This window comes from Carica papaya, chromosome 8, assembly GCF_054855325.1.
Source record: "Carica papaya isolate Zhongbai chromosome 8, ASM5485532v1, whole genome shotgun sequence".
Taxonomy (NCBI): domain Eukaryota; kingdom Viridiplantae; phylum Streptophyta; class Magnoliopsida; order Brassicales; family Caricaceae; genus Carica; species Carica papaya.
Genome location: NC_142316.1, coordinates 32,848,344 through 32,868,731, shown reverse-complemented (window position 1 = coordinate 32,868,731; position 20,388 = coordinate 32,848,344). Strand labels below are relative to the sequence as shown.

Sequence of the window (20,388 nt, the reverse complement as noted above, 5' to 3'; positions counted from 1 at the left end):
AGAGATAGTGTTTTTTAATTTTCTCTTTTGCGAACATGCCGCGCAGGGAACATGAAGTATGGTTTGTCTGCATGCCATTGGTGCCTTCCTAAGTTTAATCTTATCCTATTATATTGAGAATAAATCCTTCTGAGTGGCTTGTGACATGAGATTTAAGGTTTTTTTTTTTTTTTTTAAATAATAATAATAATTATAATATGAAATTTAACTTTTTTATTATCATTTAACTGTTTAAGATTATTTTTAATTCTAAATTTTTTTTTTTTTTGCTATCACGATTTCTTTTTAGAAAAAAGAAAAATTATATTACTTTCGAGTAATACTTTCAATTATCATATATATTTTTAATTTTTTTAGTAAAATTTTAACAATAAATAAATTATTAAATTAAAATAAATTATCTAAATTTAATATTTATTACAATTTAGTTTCTTAATACTCTCTTCCTTACGATATGGGCCCTAACGTTATTAATTGATTTCAAAATATAGTTTTCTTTCATTCTTTAACTAAAAAAAAATAAAATAATTATATTATATTTGAATATCTTAAAAAATATTCAAAAAAACGATTTTAATTTATTAAATAAAATAATAATGATTTATTGTTGACTTAATTTTAATTTTATTTTATTAAGTTATTTAGTTAAAATTATTATTTAAATTATTTTTAAAATACGACTTATGTATTTTAGTTTTTTATTAAATAATAAAAAAATAAAATAAAATACGATTAAAGATTAAATTGTAATTAAAAAAATATTATGAATTAAATTACATTATTAAAAATTAATTTAATAATTTAATCATAAATTTATAGTTAAAAATTGTCATATTTATTTTTATGCGCGGATAATTTTTTTACCCCCAAAAATGATTACGTAAGCTACTGAGATAGCAGCTATTACCAAAGGAAAATTTACTGCACACGCAATTCATTCCTACTTCGTAAAACAATCTGTTCGATTTTTAAATTGCAGTTTATGCTAAATCTTTCCTTTCTCTCCTGCTTTAAATTATTTCTATTTACTCAGCTTGTATTTCCTCTGGATTAATGCAATCCATATGTATATGTATAAATTCTTTTATACCAATTCCTTATCATAGATTTACAGCCTTGCTCTGCATGCTTCTCCTAAATTTATATTCCAGTAGCCATCCCCTAAATTCCCATTTCAAAAGTCATCCGAGCATAGACGCGCACGAACAATGACAGATATGGTTTTTGTGTCTCCTAATGTGATTGCATATTTTTAAAGATCATTAATTTGGACAAATCCTCGGTCTCTTTTCAAATATTTTCGTTCCCACATGCGTAAAAGTACTCTGTTCATAAATTTCTTCATAAATTTTAATTTAACTTTTGTTCGGAGTAAGTTTAGATTCATAAAAAAAAAAAAAAAAAAAGAAGACTTAACTAGAAATCAATGTTCTAACACAGCATCTACTGCTCACAAATTTGTCTTTAATGCTCTTATCACAAATAGGTCCTAAAAAGTTTATTGCCCCAACATCTCCATAGGAACCATTATCTTTTTTTTCAAAACAAAAGGGAAGTTAAGTACTAATAGGGAGTCAACAAACCACCCATATAGGGACAAAAGAGGTTCTCTCTTGTCCCAAAGTTGAGAGAGGTTAATTGGCTGCCAAAGTGCATCTAGCTAGAGGAGTTATAACCCTGGTCTGAAGCGACCAATGATGGCAAGCCTTTAATAATAATGGTTATTTACTCGCTTGTAATCCTTTCAATTCAAACCCCTCTTAAATAATCTTATTGTGTTAGTTCATTTGCTAGAAAAATCTGCCTCTTATGTTAATATAAGGGAGGATGCTATTAGAATTATACACAATAGAACATAAGTTTTAAGTGTCCAAAAATTAACTTAAAAATAATTTTACTTTTAAAAATATGCTCTTGGCTTTGTCTTTACTATTGAATCATCCTGGTCTTTATTGAAAGATAGCAAAAAAAAAGGTAATGATTTAAGTAGGTTATGGGGAAGCTGTTTTTTCTTGATAAATATCTTTAGATAATGCTCAATAGAAATTTGTACGATTTTTGGGGGTTGAATTGTAATTACCTATAGAAGTATATTCAAACTTAAAATTTTACTTATTTTGTATAAATACCCGTTTAATGTTCTTTAATAAAATCATGCTCTTATTTTTTCCAAAACACTAGAATTTCAAGCTCTTTTTTTTCTTGTCTTCCCGAACTTTTTTCTCTTTGTTATACCATCAAAAATTTTTCAATTTCACTCACTATAATTTAAAAATGAGTGCAAATTATTTACAAATTTAACACATAATGTAAATTAATAATAATTGGCATTCGTAAGTACCTCACTTCAAATTATGATCATTATCTGTTTGACTATAAATACAATTATATATATATAGTCTGATTAAGTAATAAATTTTTATTTTACCTAAATTAAATAAGAAAATAAAAATTTATATATCACTCTTGAAACAGATAAATAAAATTATAAAAAATTTTGTTTTTGATTTATAAAACTTTAATTTTTATTTCTAATAGATACGTACAAATATAATATTTATTTATAAAATTTAGGTTTTCAACATTAATTAGTTGGTCAATTTGATTTTCAAATACATTTGTTTCTAAAAAGGTACTCACTAAATGAATTTTTTTTCTTCTTGTACTTAAATTCGACAGTAGTAATAAGACACACAACAATTTAAACATGGTAGCTTAAATTTACAAGCCCTTTAAATCGAACTAGGAATATCTTTTATTCAATTATTACCAACAAAATAAAAGTTAAAACTATAAATACCCTAATTTGACCCCGATTGGACAGCAGTGATGCTAGTAGACACGTGAAGGCTTGAAAATTTGGCTCTAGCCGAGAGTATCTTTATCATCATTGGTGAATGTGTGATTTAATTGGCGGGTATTATAGTTACATGACCCACATGCAAAAACAAGGTGTGAGTGAAATATTAACTTTTAACAAAAAAAAAAAAAAAAAAAGAAGATATGGTTAGTAGTGTTATTATTTTTTGTGGGTGTTAATTATTGAACTTTTTTACTGCCAAATGTTAAATTTTATCATCAATAAACTTAATTGAGATATTAGTAGTCTAATAAATCCTCTAATACCATCTCATTTTAAAAAGAATTTGAACCGTAGAAAAATTTCAATTACCAAACTTTAAAATCTGACATTTTATAGCAGTGGACTACGAATTGAGTGGTTAACCAAAAAAGTTCAGGCGTTTACGCTCTTTAACTAAAAGCTTGTTTAGTAGAACTTCTCTTATTCATCCAGACTGCTTTTTTGTTTTTTGTTTTTTGTTTTTGAGTTTTCTTTTAAGTTTCTACTTTGTGATGTCATGGTTAATAATGCCTCATAATACCAACCCCCTGCATGGTTAATGATGAGAAATTCACATTATTATGGTTTCTTTTAAGCAAGAGCTCATTGAACCATGCACGTGAGCTCGGGGGGGGGGGGGGTTTTGATAATTGTATTATAGAAATTTATTCTAAGAGTGGTTTATCTCTCTGGGACCACTTTACTGTGGCTTTTTTAATACAAAGAACCCTCTTCTTCTTCTTCTTCTTCTTCTTCTTCTTCTTCTTTTTCTTCTTCTTCTTCACCACTTCAACTCATTCTGTTCACACATGTACCAAGTCAGGCTTCTTCCTTTTTGCCTTTTTCTTCCTCCTTTTTATGTTCTTTTTAACTCTACTTTGTTTTATTGATGTTATTATTATTCCTTTTATTCTTGTTATATAATCATTAAGAATTATTGGGTTTGGTTGCTTAAAGTTTTTTTCTTAATTTTCTTAGTGATATTTGAAACTTCAGTATATGGATAAATAAATTTCTCTATCATAAAAAAAAAAAACAAAAAAAAAAAAAACAGCTAAAAATTTTAAGTTTTTTTAGGTTCATATTTAAGTCATTATAAACAAATTAAAAATTAAATTTAACACAAGAGTACTGTAGGCTTGTATTTCATCCACATTTTAATCCGAACTGTGACTGAGGTTATGGGTTAGATTTAGATTTAGGTTTCAGGTAATAAATTTGGTCAATTTTTAAGACACATCTCTATCAATTATCTCATAATATTTTAATTAGGAGCACAAATTTCACTAATTGCGTTTCTAAATATATGAAGATAAATTCAAAGATAATTTTTTTTGTAATATCAATAATTTTTTAAACTTAAATTTTAGAAACGAAAATTAAATTGTTGATAATTAGTAATATACTGCTCAATTATAATTTGTGATTTATAATTTTAACAATAACATAAAAAATACAAATTCTCTGGAGCATGTGATACTTAAATCACATATCATAATCATTAGTAAAAAAATAAAAGCTTTTTTTTATAAAGTCTCACTCATCCCCTGTACACAAATTGAGTTTCATTTTTTTTAAAATGAGTCGTTTGATTTGAAAAGTTAGTAAATCACAAGGAATTTCACTTTCACATTTTTATTATTTGTTTTAAATGGTTTTTTTTATATTATGTTTTAAATACTAGCAGCACTTTAGTCGGATTCAAATAATATATATTTATATATATAAACAATCAATTGCAACTTTTACCAAAATGTATTCCTACTTAAGATCATGCTCCCTTCTTGCCCATTTAGCAAAGACCAGGAAACTTCCAATAAATGGTGAAAACCATGATTTACACAGGCTTTAATTTGATTTTCAAATTCATTAATCATTCTCAAGTGCATAAATTAATTTTTAATGTGTCCAGCTTTTTATTTTTGTAAGTTTGTTTCCATATTTTTATTCAACATATTTGGGAGAACAATGGAAAAAAGTCTTGGCAGTAAATTGCCCCACTTTTCCAGTCCTTCTTACTGAATTTCTGCAACTAAGCCTGAACTGGCCTCCTCTGTGGTAGCAGTATTCATGGAGTTTAATCATTATGCACCCACCCTACCTCTCTATCTAATTAGACTCTTACGGATCCATCCTTCTCGTATATCTGATTTTTATCTTCTTCTTTAATTTTGCACAGATGACTTTTAACTGTTTTAAAAAGTGTATCTGGAACACAAGATACTTGGGCCTTCAAATTTTTGCACTAAAAGAAGATCCACCTTTTCATCTCCACATTCACAGGCAAGTGTTCACCGTCTATGATGCTGTTCGGTTGAGCGGGTCGAATTATGATGCCTTCTTTTAAGATGAAAGTATCAAATCTTCATGTTTATCTACCGTTGTTGGATGCACTCCTAATCAATCTTAACCGTCCGGTGAATTAAAGTATTATATTTTTTTTTGATAGATTTAAATACACAAGTATTAATATATAATTTTTAAAAAACTATTCTTATTTTAAATATAAAAATTAGAAAAGCATGATAAGAATTTCCATGTTTAAAGTTTGATAGTGATACAATAACTAGATTCGTGTAAGACATCCAACCACCTAAGCATATCATCATCACATTCATCATGTATATATATTATTTTATATGTACTGCTTTAGAGCTTTATAAAAAAAAAAAAATAAAGGGTATAAACGGAGGTGTGAGAGGTTAAAAACCTTATCCCTCCCAGGAAAATAAACTTCTTTATCCACACTAATCCATGTATGTAAGACCCACTGAGTCTTTTTACTACTTTATCTATAATCATACCCTAAAGAGGAATCTCAACTTATTACCAGTCAAGCAAAAATTCCAAAGTAGATATATCACAGCTGTAGTTGAAGAAAAAGAAAAGCATCAAACTTGACTTTAATGAAAAACATTGTCATTAATCCGAAAGATTGTGCTTGAATTTTAGGAGGCATAACAAGCATGTCTTCGATTAAAGACGGAAAAAATAATTACAAATTACAGATGGATACCACATTAATAGGCCAAAAACACATTTATAGAGAAAAAGGTGGAATAGGAGAAGTTCATCTTAGTGATTAGGGAATCTCATCTTGGTCGGTACTTGGTTGTGGGCCTGCCTCGCGATGCCTTGGATTGTAGTCGATGGCTGGAAATTTTACCTGGGCTTTGTTATCGGCCATGTCTAACTACAAAGTCTTCTTTAACAGCAACCACTGACCAAATCAGGCTGGGCTGAGATATCGTGTTGTTGAATTGGAGATGGAGATGTATTGAATAAGATGTGAAAAACTTATATAAATATAAATATTTATAAAACTTACCTTTTGTGCAAAATTTAAAAAAGTAGAAAATCTTATATAAATATTTATAAATTATAATTGTTAAACTTACTGATAATCTACACGATTCATTGAATTAATTTTATTAGATTCTAATGTTTATTTGGTCACATTTCATAATATTATTGTTTAAACTTTGCTCTGAAAATAATCAAAAGCTAAAAAATTTGACTTGCAATTTTTTAGAGCCAAGAAAAACAATAAAATTGTAAACATAGAGTTTTATGATTTTCATATTTTTTTATAATCCGATATTTATCACTTCATTATTTATCATTTTACATAGAATTTTTTGTCATTTTAAAATACTTACTATTCTAGCAAATTCAAGGACATTCAGATAAACTAAAAATGATCTTTTCCCCATTCCCGTGGACTAATATATAACATGTAATAGCTAGCACATAACTAGTAAAACGACGTAGCTTTTACACTTTACAAGCAGGATTAGACGCGAGGCTTCTCAGCCAGACGGAATCAGCCATAGCTGCCACATCATCATCGTTTCGGTGCCAAGACCAGAGCGCATGGGTTGCATTCACCACCTCAAACCGCCCATGCCCGAAGCTTGCCTCTCGGAACATTGATATTTCAGGCTTTGGCTCAATATACCTGGACCAAAATAATTTTATTTAATCAAATAAATTTTACAGAAAGTAAAATATAAAAAAAAGAAAGATCTGTACCGTTGAATTTTAAAAGCTTAGACTTACTTGCTAGCAAGTCCTTCCCGATTGCCCCCATCTCCAATAATGATATACACTGGAGCACAATCATCAGCTTTCCCTTGGTACACCCGAGTCTGATATTGAAATTAATCATCTCTTCATCACAAAACAAAATCATACGTATACACTTACATATATAGAAGGGAAGATTAATTAGCTTACAAATCGCTCGTACGCATGAACATGACCAGCAAAAACGACGTCCACTCGAGCCTTGTAGATAATTTCTTCCATGAATTTCTTCATATCCTCAGATTCAGACTCACCCTGATGCGCAGTATTTGAATTATACCAAGGGGCGTGAACAAGCACCACGACCCACGAAGTTTTCGACCTGTCGACCTTGGCGAGATCACCCTGAAGCCACTTATACTGATCCGATTCGGGATCAAAGTCTGTGTACGATCCCAAACAGATAACGTGGACGGCGCCACCGGCGACGTTAAAAGAATAGTAGAGATTGGAAGTGGAAGCACTGTCGACGTGATCAAACGGCATCCGCCACCTGGCGTTGTAGGCGGTGAAAGACTTGGAGTGGAAAACAGGAATTTTCTCGATCTCGTGGTTTCCTTGCGTGACCATCCATGGCCTTTGGCTGGCGAGTGGTTCCACAAGGCGGCCAAAGGAGTCCCAATATGGTTGGTAGAAATCTGCGTAGGACAAGTCTCCGGGGAGTAATAAAACGTCGTAGTTTGTGCTTCCTATGTGTTGTAGAGTTGACTTTGTCCATTCGGTTTGACCAAGATCACCTTAATTGACATTAACATCAAATACGGTTAATTTGATTAACCATTAATTAGCGAATACTTTATATTCATTCATGAAATCTGATATAATTAATATATTAGTGTTAAGTAAATTAAAAAAAAAACGTACACATGTACATAAATACATACCTATAACTACGAATTTAATAGGGAGACGAGGAGGAGGAGTCTTGAAAGTAAATTGAGCACTAGAATTTGAGCCCAAACGATAATAATAGACTGTGTCTGGATTTAATGGACCGATGACAACATCATGAATGTCGCCAGATTTATATAGAAGATAACGATAAGAAGATGTAGAACTAGTAGTCGAATACTCCAGATTCTCTGCAGATGTACCGTACTTAATCTCCATTGGTGTTGAACTATGAGTAATCCAGGATATTCTCATCTTGTCTTCTCCGACTAACGATATGTGTACCTTCAATAATTAGCAACTAATTAATATACATAATATCTTTAAGTTATTCTAATTCGAAAATATTTATCCATAATTTTATTAATTAATTAGTTAATTTCAAGTACTGTCAAAATAATTAGAAGAAAAAAGAACAAATTAAAACAAAACGACAAGAAACACACATGAAGGTTTATGTGATGACATGACACACGAGATTTTTGCATGTAGCGGAAAACGAAACATCCTTCCGTGATGACAAGTACCACTTCGTCATACGTAAACCTTTACTTTATATATAAAAATTAGTTATTACGTAAAACGACATCGTTTTATCCGTGTTCTCCTGCAAATTATATCCATCAGCAAAACTCAAGCTGATATTGTGAGGGGAAGGGGGATTGGGGAAACGACAACGCTTTAGATGAAAAAGAAAATGCAGTACCTGTTGAGGATAATTAGAATCAGAATCTGAGGGATGAGATACATCAGCATTTTTCCGAGCAGGAGGCCGTTCATAAGACCAGACGCCGCCGAACAAGAAACCACCTTGAACCACCGCCATTATCGTCACCATAAGCAATACGCTTTTATTCACAGCCATGATAATTCCCATGCGACGGTGACGATGACGATGACGACGATGAGTCATCAAAAGTATCAAAGAATTTCTGAAAGAAGAAACACAAGATGCTCTCTCTCTCTCTCTATATATATATATATCTGTCTATCACGTAGTAATTAACGGGATCTTCCTTCCTAGTATATCATACATCTAACTCTTTCTGTATACACGTATATATGCTGCGTATATACAGAATTGACGAACAGTTATATATGGTTTTAAATCTGCAAAATTTACTTGCAATACCGAGTATATATAGAAAGTGATCTCACTCTATGAAGAATATCAGCCAGAGGATGACGAGCCGGCCTTAATTAATCATCTGATTATCTGCCTAACTTATTAGGAGAAATTAATCTGGAGCTGATTAAGACAAATATCTGCTTAAAGTTTGTAAATGTTAGATTACAAATATATAGCTTGAACCTTTCTGTGTGTTTTTTTTTTTTTTTTTTACCTTCTCTTTAGCGATTTAATTATTTTTATTACGTTAGATAAAATTATTAATTATTTAAATTATTATCTTCCTTTTTTAAAAATGAAATAGTATTATTGTCGTGTATTACTACAAAAATTATGAGTCGCACACAATATATTTGACTAAAAATTTAGAATAATTAATAATTTAAAAATTATATAAAAAGGGTTTTAAAAGTTTGTAAAACTGAGATTCTGGGTGTCATTAGGAGGAAGCAAGTAGTTTAGCTTTCAAGATCCGCGAACGCGTTTGTGAACTGCCTCAATCGGTGCACACATATGTTGTTTGCCATCGCAAGTCAACTGGACCCCACTCGTGACTTAACCGAAAGTACTTATTGAGTGTAGAACTCTGAGCCCTTGCTTTATTGTGTAGAAATTATAGTTTTGTTTTTTTATATTTAATTTCTTTAGTTATGGTTTTTCTTTTTCTATATACAAATTTTAGGCTGCTCTTATAATGTTTTTATTTTATAATTATAATTTCTTTAATATTATAATGTTTAGTACGTATTTTCTTGTATTAATAAATTTTCTCTTTTAAAAAAAGCATGCATAAAAAATATTCTTTAATAATTAATTAGTTTCGTATAAAATGGTGAATTCCAAAATTCAAAACACTTTATCATTTTTCATTGTTATTATTATTATTATTATTATTATTAAGGCTATCAATCGAATATGCCGTCTCCTCACACGAATATAATTATTCTCATTGAATATTCTAGATTCCTAATATTATTATGATTATTGTATAAGAACTAATTAAGGCAATATTTTTAATTGATTAATTAGTAAAACTTAATCATCGACAAATGCTTAAAAAATGTATATGTCTAACGTGTTCCAGTTTCCAAAACGCATCACCTAGAGAAAACATTTGAAAAATACTTAATTAGTTAATCAAGAAATTAATCTTGATTACATTATATATAATCATAAAATTCATGCCACCTATGCATGTACATTAATTTGTCTACGTTTTTTTCCAAATGTATATTATATATAGATTGAAGTAACAAGTGACTAGTTGAATAATTTATATGTATTCATTTAATTATTAATTAATGTAGATAATATTATATATAGTATATGTATAATTAATTTAATTGCTGTACAATTAGTACATTATTCTTTACTGTATTTAACAATTATTAGCATAAATTATTTTAATTTATCTCATATTTATATTCCAACGTATTGTTACTGAAATATGATATTGTTGTTTATTGTATATTGTAATTACTAGAATTTTAATTTTTGTTAAATGATATGAATTAATAGTAACAAAACAAATATATTTGTTATTATTTTTACATAAACTTTGTATATAATTATTTTAGATTAATATAATTACACCAATTATATATTTTTCTCACGTTTAGAAATTCTATCTAAAATGACAAAATTATATCCTCAACGAACATATGTACAGTCAAGAACTTTTAGCTCCTGTTATATATATACATATATATTTAAAAGGTTGGTTGGAAGTTGAGTCTTATTTTACAATTATGTTATAAAATTTTTAATAAAGTTTATATTAACCGTAATAAAAGAAATTATATTCGTTAATATATATATATATATATATATATATTAGTTGGCACTCCAAACGTCTCCAAAGGGAACTCATTAATTGTTGTTACTTCGTTTCTGTGCTTTTTAATGGGGCGGCAAGACTTCCAACATCTTTATTTTTGGAAGAACAACACTTCAACATTATTCAAAACTTCCCTTGTTCCAAAAGGCTATTGATTATCTACTTAAATTTAACTATTAATCCGTTGGAGTTGAAATAATATATATATATATATATATATATATATATTGCTTATTATCAGCATCTTATCCTTATAGGTCTTATAATTTGATAAACTTAAAATGTTTCCTAAAATAATTATAGAACATATATTATATTGTACATAACATTTTTAAAATACGAAATTAGATTAATATTCAAACTTGAACTTTTGATTAGGTTAACTTAATTGAAATAATTAAAATATATTAAAATTTTAACTAATTTTTTTTCTCCAAAAAAAGCTTGAAATTTTCAATCTTAAACATTAGTATGTCATTAATATAAGCTATTTACACTTGATAATTACTTATATAAAGCTGTAACCATAAGCACTGTATATATTTTTAAAATTAATAATAAAATATAGAAAATCATCATAAAAATATGAAATGAATTGAAAATTATATTTTTATATTTCAACCCTTGTCATATATTTACTGTATTCTGTAAACATACTTTTAATTTTCAAAAACTACTTAAATAAATTTGAAAAACCAAAAGTCAAAAATAGATCTCTACTAAAAATTCAAACACATTCAAGTGACCACAAATACTTTTGACAATGCTAGCTAAATTTGGGAATCGAATTTAAGAGTATATTATGCAACATTGATATAATGTATTTATAATTTTAGTACTTGCATTTGGTTTAAACTGCAATACCCTTAATTAATTTTAATGTAATTAAAATTAATGTATAAATATAATTTTTTATTTTTTGAATTTTTATTTAATGTAAAAATAAATAAAAAAATAGGTGGATGATAAAATTGAAAATAATTTTGAGAAAAAAAGATAAAAATTTGAGTTCTATGAGTGTTTTGAAAGAAGAATAAAAAATTGGAGGTCCAAATGATATTTAAAAAAATTGTGTCATGTAGGACACCCAGTCAGCAGCCCTAACGAACCAGAGCGCGCTACGTGGCAAGACACGTTGATGCGATGTCACACGGGAGGCAACGCTAGCGATCCGTGAGCCCGCAATCGGATGATCTAGATCAATTTCTGTGCGCACGGACGGTCCGGATTCATTCTCCCTTTAAACGCAATTGGACGGCTTAGATCAAATCGCGATGAATGGTCCAGATCCACTTTCTATTTAAATGTGACCGGACGATCCAGATTTAAAGAAGACGGATATAAATACCCCTCTTCACACCAAACCCTAACCCTATCCGCCAAACCACCCCGTCCCCTCCCGCCGGAGAAGAAGAGCCAGTCGTCGGGAAAGTAGTCGACCGCTGCATGCCGTCGTGCTGGAGCCACTTCCGACCGCCAAAAGAGGGAAGTTTTTCTTCATTTGCTCAAAATTCAATTTTGAACTCCTCCATGGCCAAATCAGAGCAAAAATACCAACGGGCGAGCCGCAAATTACAGGCAAAGTTGGCAGTGCCGTCGCAAGAAGAAGTAAAAAATTGCCTCTAATGAGACCCTTCCCGATTTTTATTTCGTATAATTTTTCCACAATTGTAATCATCATTCCTTTCTCTACAAATTGACTGATGCAAAACACCCAACCGTGAAGGAGAGCTGCCAAAGCTGCCCCATCGGAAAGCCCTGCCGGTGGTAAGTTTTAATTTTTTAACTTTTTTCGGCCAACAGATGCCCCTTAAAGTATTTTCACGCAGGGGTGGGTACAAAATCAGTCGAAAACGGCCAACTTGAGGCAAACTACTGCCGCAGGCAATGGTGTTGTCATCGAAGCACAGCAAAGCCACCATACCAAAATTCTGGAATTGGCCAAAAAATGTTTCTAATACTGATGTTGTGTTTTTTGTTGTATTTCTAGGTACTTAAAGCGTGTTTTAATCCCCAAAGAAAAATTTAAGGAATCCGGAGACCACCAGTAGATGCAGCTGAAAGTTTAGTATTTTAGAAATCAATTTGAGTAAGAATCCCTCAACTAATTCCTTATTATGGAATTAAAGTTTAATTAATCATAATACGGTATTTTGTGTAATTTAAAAAATATTTATAATTAATTACAGGTGATTAATGGAGTCAGAACCGGTTATTTATTACTGTTTGCCATGTTTTATTGATTGATTGATTTTACTGTTTCGAATGCATGATAATACACTAGAATTGGTATGATAATTCGATTGTGCTTTCTTGATACATGTATTGCTTATTTTACATTATTTACAATTAATTGAGAAATTAGAAATTAAAGGTAAACGAAAAATTATTTAATTAAGTGAATGAATAAATTGTAGCCTTACTGGATATTCTAGGAAATGGTGGACGAATCAGGTACATAGAAAATCTTACCGTGAACGTTGTCTCATATCGGACGGGGTATCGAGGATTGGTAATTTGGCGATCATACCGAACGAGATATAGAAACAGCTCGTTTTACTCTCATGTCAGACAGGGCATTGAGGGTTGGTCTTTTGGCACTCATACCGGACGGGGTATGAGAACGACCCATTAATTGAAAATTTTAAAAAATGATTCATGCGTACTGGAGACATCCCTATGGACTACCATGGATACCAGTAAACTGATAAAAGAAAAAGTTGTTGCTGACTGGTTACATATGAAATTATGATATTGTTTATGTTATTGACTCTATAGATTGGTTTTAGAAATCTTGCTACGGTAAGTATGCGGTAAATTATTTTATTTATGAAAAACGAATTTACTTAAATTAAAAGCATCATTAGTTATTTTCATGATTTTTACCAACCTTTATTTCTGTGTCAGTGAGTAGTATTATATTTTTACTGGGATAGTGTAACTCTCTTTTTCATTAATCATTTCAGATTAAGATAACCAAAATTTAGAGCTCGATTCACAAGAGAGTTGCGAGTAGGACCCAGTTATTTTTTTTCTATGTATTTCTTTAATTTTTCGTTATTTCTTTTCAAATGGTTATTCTCGTAATTCTATTGAGTAATTTGAATTATTGTGTAAGAAATATAAACTCTAACTATTTATTTCGCTTCCGTATTCAATTTATAATTTATTTTCTTTCAAGTTCACAAGTCGTTTCATAAACATATTAATTTTACCCAATTTACACATCTTATATTCAATTTCGTAATTATAAATTTATGTTATTACATATATAATATTGTTTTTATTTTATATCTTGATGATAACTTTTGTGATACCCTATCAGATGATATGTTTAATTAATATAATTAGGAAAAATTAATTTGAAATTATGGAACGTGCATGGTGTTGCTTCTCAAAAAGCATATGCTAACGAATAATCATATTCTTACTCAGACCATCACATGATTTATTCATCTAATTTTTATAATAACGTGTTTAAGCGTGATTAGAGTAATTTAAAAATCTATTATTTTTTTCAATTTTTTATTAAAAAAATAAATCAATCACATACGAGTAGCTATCTATATAGTTCAAGGTTGATGATTCATGATCTATCCATAAGTCATTGCTGCAAGCTTGTCTAAAATTATAAATCAGTTTAAAGTTACTTGCCATTGTGTATATATATGTATATGTATATACCCTCATTGCCAAAATATATATCAGTTCATTATTTATGAAGCTCCAACAATTCAAGATGCAGAAATTATACCAACGAGCTTTCCCTCTCCTCATCATAACCATTTCTGCATTCCCTCTCATCCAATCTTCCCATGTCTATCCCGATTTTGTTCGTCAACCTCCTCGTAAGCTCGTCTTCACTCCGCATAATCGATCTGAATCCGACCCTCAACAGGTACTTTGTGTCTACCAACTTACCTGCTTATAATGTTAGTCGATCGATAATTACAAAATTGTTAGTTTATGTATATGACTAAATTATTTTATATAAATTTATATTTTTAAAAAATGTATTATAATTTAAGATGATAGAATAAAAGATTCAGTGTTCGTAATAACGATTATCATTTCATTAAGTATAAAAACATAATACTGTCCGTTGATTTTTTGAATAATTAGTTTTCTTTTTATGCTAAATTCACTAAGTTTAATTATTTGGTTTAATAATCTTAATTTCCATGACTATTCCCTCCAATATTTTTCTGGGTGTATTAGAATATATAGATTTATGGTGTGCGTATATGTATATATAGGTGCATATATCATTGGCAGGGAGAGATTACATGAGAATTTCTTGGATAACAGAAGATAGAGAGGTTTCATCAAGGGTAGAATATGGGAAAACAGCAGGAAAGTATACTGAAATGGCAACAGGAGACCACATGTCGTACCAATACTTCTTGTATAGGTCGGCTAAGATTCACCATGTCAGGATTGGACCTCTAGATCCAGCGACAGTATATTATTACAGGTGCGGTGGTCTTGGTCCTGAGTTTTCGTTTAAGACTCCTCCTCCAAGTTTTCCCATTGAATTTGTCATTATCGGTGAGTAGTCTATATTTACTATATACGTGTAAATATACATATATGTTTAAATTTACATATATGATTAGTATATATAAGAGTTTATAGTGAATGAGGGTTAATGAGATATAACAAAGTTACTTGTAAGTTTTGTATATGTATGTATATAGGTTGAGCATGGTGAGATTATAACCCTAACTCTTTTCTTCAACGTTTAGTTATTGTTGCTTTTAAGTCGGGATGTCTCTTTATTGCGTTACCCAACTTTTGGTGGCTTAATTTATGGATACGCAACACTTGCATACGTATATTTTCACCAATATTAACATTAATATTTTCTCAATTATTAAAAATATCTAGATTTATTTTTATAAAAAGTTAACAGATTAAATTTGAGTTATATTATTATATTAATTCTTTAAATTTTGATATTTAATATTTTTTGTTATTACTATTTTATTTTTGATATTTTCTGTTTATTTAAAATGCTCGATTTTTTCTCTTAATTAAAAATTAAAAGAATTTGGTGTTTTGGAAAATAATTTTTAAAAATAGTTTCGATTAATTAATAAATCAATACGATAAAGATATATGCTTAATATTATTATCAATTTATTAATATATTAGTTAAATTGTTTTTTTAAAATTATCTTCACCTAGTATAATTATTTTAGTATTTTTTAAAAAAAAATAAAAGATATTAGAAGATGAAATTATAATTAAAAAAATATTAGAAACTAAGATATACTAATTTAATAATTTACTGTTTTTTTTTTTATTAAGATAAAGTTGAGATTCAACTGGATTAAACTAAACCCGTTAATCATTTTTCTGAACCTGTATTAGACAGAACGACCATCTCAGCCATCTGATATCTCTTGTATAATCATCTTAAGTCATTTAATCCAGAAGTTGCCTTAGCGTATATCCAGAATTATGTATTTATCTTTTGCATCCTCCTCAACACTATAGCTATTCAATATATAATATAATATACATGTACATACATGCAGGTGACTTGGGCCAAACAGAATGGACCACATCAACCTTAACCCACGTAGCCAAAAAAGACTACGACGTCTTCCTCCTCCCCGGCGACCTCTCCTACGCCGACAGCCACCAGCCGCTCTGGGACACCTTCGGCCGACTAGTCGAGCCATACGCCAGCCAGCGCCCATGGATGGTCACCGAAGGCAACCACGAGATGGAGATTTTCCCCATCATCTACCCGCACGGCTTCAAAGCCTATAACTCCCGCTGGCTCATGCCGTACAAAGAGAGTGGTTCTCCCTCCAACTTGTACTACTCTTTCGAAGTCGCGGGAGCCCACATCGTAATGCTCGGCTCCTATACTGATTTCGGGTCCGGGTCGGAGCAGTACCGGTGGCTCGAGGCGGACCTGGCCATGGTTGATAGACAGAGAACGCCGTGGGTTTTGGTGCTGTTGCATGCGCCGTGGTATAACACTAATTTGGCTCACCAAGGGGAGGGGGAGAGCATGAGGGAAGCTATGGAGGAATTGCTTTACCGGGCTCGAGTCGACGTCGTTTTTGCTGGTCATGTTCATGCTTATGAACGTTTTGTAAGTCTTGTTTATTAACTTTTCTTTTCGTGCTTTTAAGATTTTTTTAAAAAATTTAAATTTAATATTTTTATGATAAAAGGAGAAAAAGAGGCTCAAGAATTAAATGGTAAAAATGTGTTAATATTATTTTATTTTCCAAAATTTGGTGACAGACAAGAATATACAACAAGAAGGCTGATCTATGCGGGCCGGTTTATATAACCGTCGGTGACGGAGGGAACCGTGAAGGACTTGCCCTAATGTAAGTCATTTTTTAAATTCTTAATTCTGATATTTTATTACACAAAAAAAATATATACATTTTTTCATTTAAAAAAAAAAAGAATTCGGGCTGGGTTTAGACTCCCCTCATAACTGAACTTGGCCCAGCCGGTAGTCCGGGCCTGTCAGCCCAAACCCGACCCGAGCCCATGACCATTTCTATTTGGATAAGTCACGATGACCTGTAATCAATAATTTAGGCAACATTTTTAAAATTTGACTTCTGATAATGTCAAAGTTCAATGCAAGGGAGGAAGAAGAGGTTGAGCTTTTCCAAATTCAATTTAGGGTGATTTTAACTATTATTTTCTATACCAGTTCTATAGATATTACTCGAAAATCTTAAGCACATATTATGCAAATTTGTCAATTTTTCTTACTATTTATTGGTTCGATCGTCAATTTTGATCTCTAACTTGCAGACCTTTTGTGATTGTATAATGGATCAAATATATATAATAAATAAAAACATTTTAAAAAATTACAATATTTTATGTTAAATTTTTACATGCTTTTTATTTAGTGAAATTGTAGGGATATAAGCTCTTCTCTTTTAAATAGCTCTTTTTTAAATTAGATATTTAATAGCAAACAAAGTATCTTAATGTAAGACAAAACTAGATAGGCATGCTTTTAACCACCCTCTATATACATACATACATATATATATATATATATATATCCAAGTTGAGTATATTATTGGACTATTTGCCAAGATGTTACTACCCCAATTCGGCCGACATCTAGAAAAAAACTATTATCCTTTTCACATTGTAACAAAAGCCTCATGGCCAAACCACAAGAAATAGAAAGGGAAAATAAAAAAAGCATCATCTTTCCAATAATTCCTTGTTGAATTATACTTTGTAGTTAGTGGGAGATGTTAAAAGAGTATATACTAAGCAACCTTGCTTGCTTTGATAATGTGAATGCAGGTTTCAGACACCTCCCTCTCCGCTCTCCTTATTCCGAGAGCCAAGTTTCGGCCACGGACGACTAAGAATCGTTGACGAAATGCGAGCATATTGGTCGTGGCATCGGAACGATGATTCTGACTCCATTGTTGCTGATGAGGTCTGGCTTCAGAGCCTAAGAAAATCCAAATCATGTTGGTGTAATGCAACAAACCCTGACCCATCATTATCACATTCTAAGGATGAACTCTGAGTTGTTTAGTGTTTAATATTTGGTTTGTGTTTGATTTAATTATTTTCTGATTACAAATTTGATAAAATTAATGTAAAAATTAAAAGAACTGATTAGAAACTGAATCAAAGTCTGATTTCAGATTTTAGTAAAGATTACAAAGCACTTGATATCGAGATGCCATTCAATTCTATTTTATGATCCTTCATGTCATCCTCAATGGATGATTAGAGATAGAGAATTCACAAAATTCACCTTATTTGAACAGGGTTGATTGAAGATCATCAATTCAACAATTCGGATCTTCTAACTGGGTTAGACTATGTTTGGATTGAATCAATTAATTTTGTTGAGTTTCACTTAAAATTTCATGCTTACTTCAAGTATAAGTCATGAAAAGAAGAATTCCAAACGAAGGCAATTTCATTTCATGCAATCCAAACATACCCTTAATTAAGTAATCTGCAAATCAAACGCAACATCGCATAAAAGGAAGAAAAAGATTCCTTTATGGCTATAGAATAATATAACAATAATGGGCATTAAACGACCTCGTTTTTGTTGATTGGCAGAAGCGCACACAGTAATAATTCAAACCTTCAATCGAAATAGGAAGAAGAAGAAGCAGAAGGAGAATGAGAAGAAGAATCTACAGGAAACCGGACTTGAAATTTTCCACCCCAGAGAAAAAGAAAGGAACCAGAGGAGTTTCATATTTTTTACAAGCAAAGCCACATGATAGAGTAGAACTTATTTTGAAAATAAAAATTAAACAAAAAATAAAAGAGGGAAGAGAAAAATATATTATCAAGCAAGCCCCATAGAGAACGAGCACGTAACGAAATTATAGCACCTTGAAGGACGATTTCTGATCAAATGGGAACGGAGATCATCAGCAATCTGGTAGGTCCCGTATCATCTTTCTGGATAATCCTTCTCTTCAAAAGGAAAGGTAAGGAAATTGACGGTAAAAGCCAATAGATCAACGGCTCCACTTCAAATCTTCTCAAGCTTCTCCGCTTTAACCAATGGATTCGCCTTCGCGATCTCCTCCCTCCCGAGCTTCTTGAAATCGAACGCGCAGCCGTGCTTTTCAGGGTACCTATGGACCCCGCAGAAAGTTATACCGCACCTGCACGCGAACCCGGTCAGCCCGACCCGTTTCCTGCAAACCAAGCACCGGTTTGGTTGCTGTTTTGTCGCCTCCTTTGGTTGCCGATCTTCCGCCACCACCTCCATCGCCGGGTTCGGAACATCTCCGCCGACGTCTGGAAGGACCGGGGCCGCCGGAGAGGAGACAGATCCGATCGCTGGAAATGAAAGGGGAGGAGATGATGCGGACGCGGCAAGAGAGGATTCGACGGTAGATTTGATGGAAGCTTGCTGCTGCTCCTTGAGACGGAAATCTCTGTAACACTTGGAGCAGAGATTCATGGTGGCTGGGCTGCCAAAGAAGCCGCAGTTGTTTGCGCAGAGACGGTGGCCCTCTGGTGCTCTGCATCTGTGCTCCTCCGCCATATCTGATTTATCTCTCAGATCTCTTAAGTTTTTAGTCGAAAAAGAAAATTCCGATTTTGGATATCAGATCTCGAAAATTTATCTCAAGATCTGCAAACGATAAGGTAACAAGAAAAGTAAGATAAAATTTTAGAATTATTACGATTATGCAAGTAACTAACCGCGTTTGGTTCTCGAGAAAAACTCATAGTTCATCACGGAAAATTTGACGAAACGCAAAGAAATAAGACCATCGATCAGATCCGGGCATGAAAACTGATTTAATTAAGGAACACAATAAATTAAATTTCCCTACGTTTTCTCGGCGACCAAAAATTTTAGAAAATAATTAAATAAATAAGAAAAAGAAAACTAAGATGAAAATAGACAAAGTAAAAGGAGAGAATTTGCACCTGGATTCAGGATTCAGAGAATTCTGAAACAGAGAAGGAGAGAAAGAATCTATAACCAAGAAGAATTATCAGAGAGACACAGAGAGAGAGAGGGAGATAAGGGAAGGGAATTAAAGAGAAAGAGATAAAGAGAGAGAAAGCAACGAAGAAACGGGACAAAAGTGATAAATAAAA

The 20,388-nt window shown here is 31.3% G+C and overlaps 3 protein-coding genes across 3 annotated transcripts; 1 reads left to right on the top strand and 2 right to left on the bottom strand.

Annotated features, from left to right (window-relative positions):
* Positions 1 to 6,408: 6,408 nt before the first annotated feature.
* LOC110822823 (putative purple acid phosphatase 20) lies at positions 6,409 to 9,078 on the bottom strand. The gene is made up of 5 exons (XM_022053043.2): positions 8,526 to 9,078; positions 7,813 to 8,104; positions 7,079 to 7,665; positions 6,902 to 6,990; positions 6,409 to 6,800 (listed from the first exon to the last, which is right to left on the bottom strand). Exons 1-5 carry the CDS (start codon positions 8,730 to 8,732, stop codon positions 6,617 to 6,619), a joined length of 1,359 nt encoding a protein of 452 aa, XP_021908735.1. The 5' UTR covers positions 8,733 to 9,078; the 3' UTR covers positions 6,409 to 6,616.
* A 5,425-nt stretch (positions 9,079 to 14,503) lies between these two features.
* LOC110822741 (purple acid phosphatase 22-like) lies at positions 14,504 to 18,482 on the top strand. Its single transcript, XM_022052925.2, has 5 exons — positions 14,504 to 14,683; positions 15,042 to 15,333; positions 16,326 to 16,894; positions 17,050 to 17,138; positions 18,094 to 18,482. Exons 1-5 carry the CDS (start codon positions 14,504 to 14,506, stop codon positions 18,323 to 18,325), a joined length of 1,362 nt encoding a protein of 453 aa, XP_021908617.1. The 3' UTR covers positions 18,326 to 18,482.
* Positions 18,483 to 18,954: 472 nt separating this feature from the next.
* Positions 18,955 to 20,375, bottom strand: LOC110822742 (A20/AN1-like zinc finger family protein). Its single transcript, XM_022052926.1, has 2 exons — positions 20,215 to 20,375; positions 18,955 to 19,912 (listed from the first exon to the last, which is right to left on the bottom strand). The coding sequence occupies exon 2, from the start codon at positions 19,820 to 19,822 to the stop codon at positions 19,301 to 19,303; it is 522 nt and encodes a 173-aa protein (XP_021908618.1). The 5' UTR covers positions 19,823 to 19,912; positions 20,215 to 20,375; the 3' UTR covers positions 18,955 to 19,300.
* Between the last annotated feature and the right edge of the window lie 13 nt (positions 20,376 to 20,388).

Excerpts from the sequence above, each read along its gene's own strand:
- LOC110822823 (XM_022053043.2), bottom strand. The coding sequence starts at position 8,732 with ATGACTCATCGTCGTCATCGTCATCGTCACCGTCGCATGGGAATTATC. Across the intron at positions 8,105-8,525 it reads ATTCTAATTATCCTCAACAG|GTACACATATCGTTAGTCGG; the intron begins GTACTGCATTTT and ends TAATTATTGAAG. Across the intron at positions 6,801-6,901 it reads CGGGAAGGACTTGCTAGCAA|GTATATTGAGCCAAAGCCTG; the intron begins GTAAGTCTAAGC and ends ATTTTGGTCCAG.
- LOC110822741 (XM_022052925.2), top strand. The coding sequence starts at position 14,504 with ATGAAGCTCCAACAATTCAAGATGCAGAAATTATACCAACGAGCTTTC. Across the intron at positions 14,684-15,041 it reads CTGAATCCGACCCTCAACAG|GTGCATATATCATTGGCAGG; the intron begins GTACTTTGTGTC and ends ATGTATATATAG. Across the intron at positions 15,334-16,325 it reads CATTGAATTTGTCATTATCG|GTGACTTGGGCCAAACAGAA; the intron begins GTGAGTAGTCTA and ends ACATACATGCAG.
- LOC110822742 (XM_022052926.1), bottom strand. The coding sequence starts at position 19,822 with ATGGCGGAGGAGCACAGATGCAGAGCACCAGAGGGCCACCGTCTCTGC.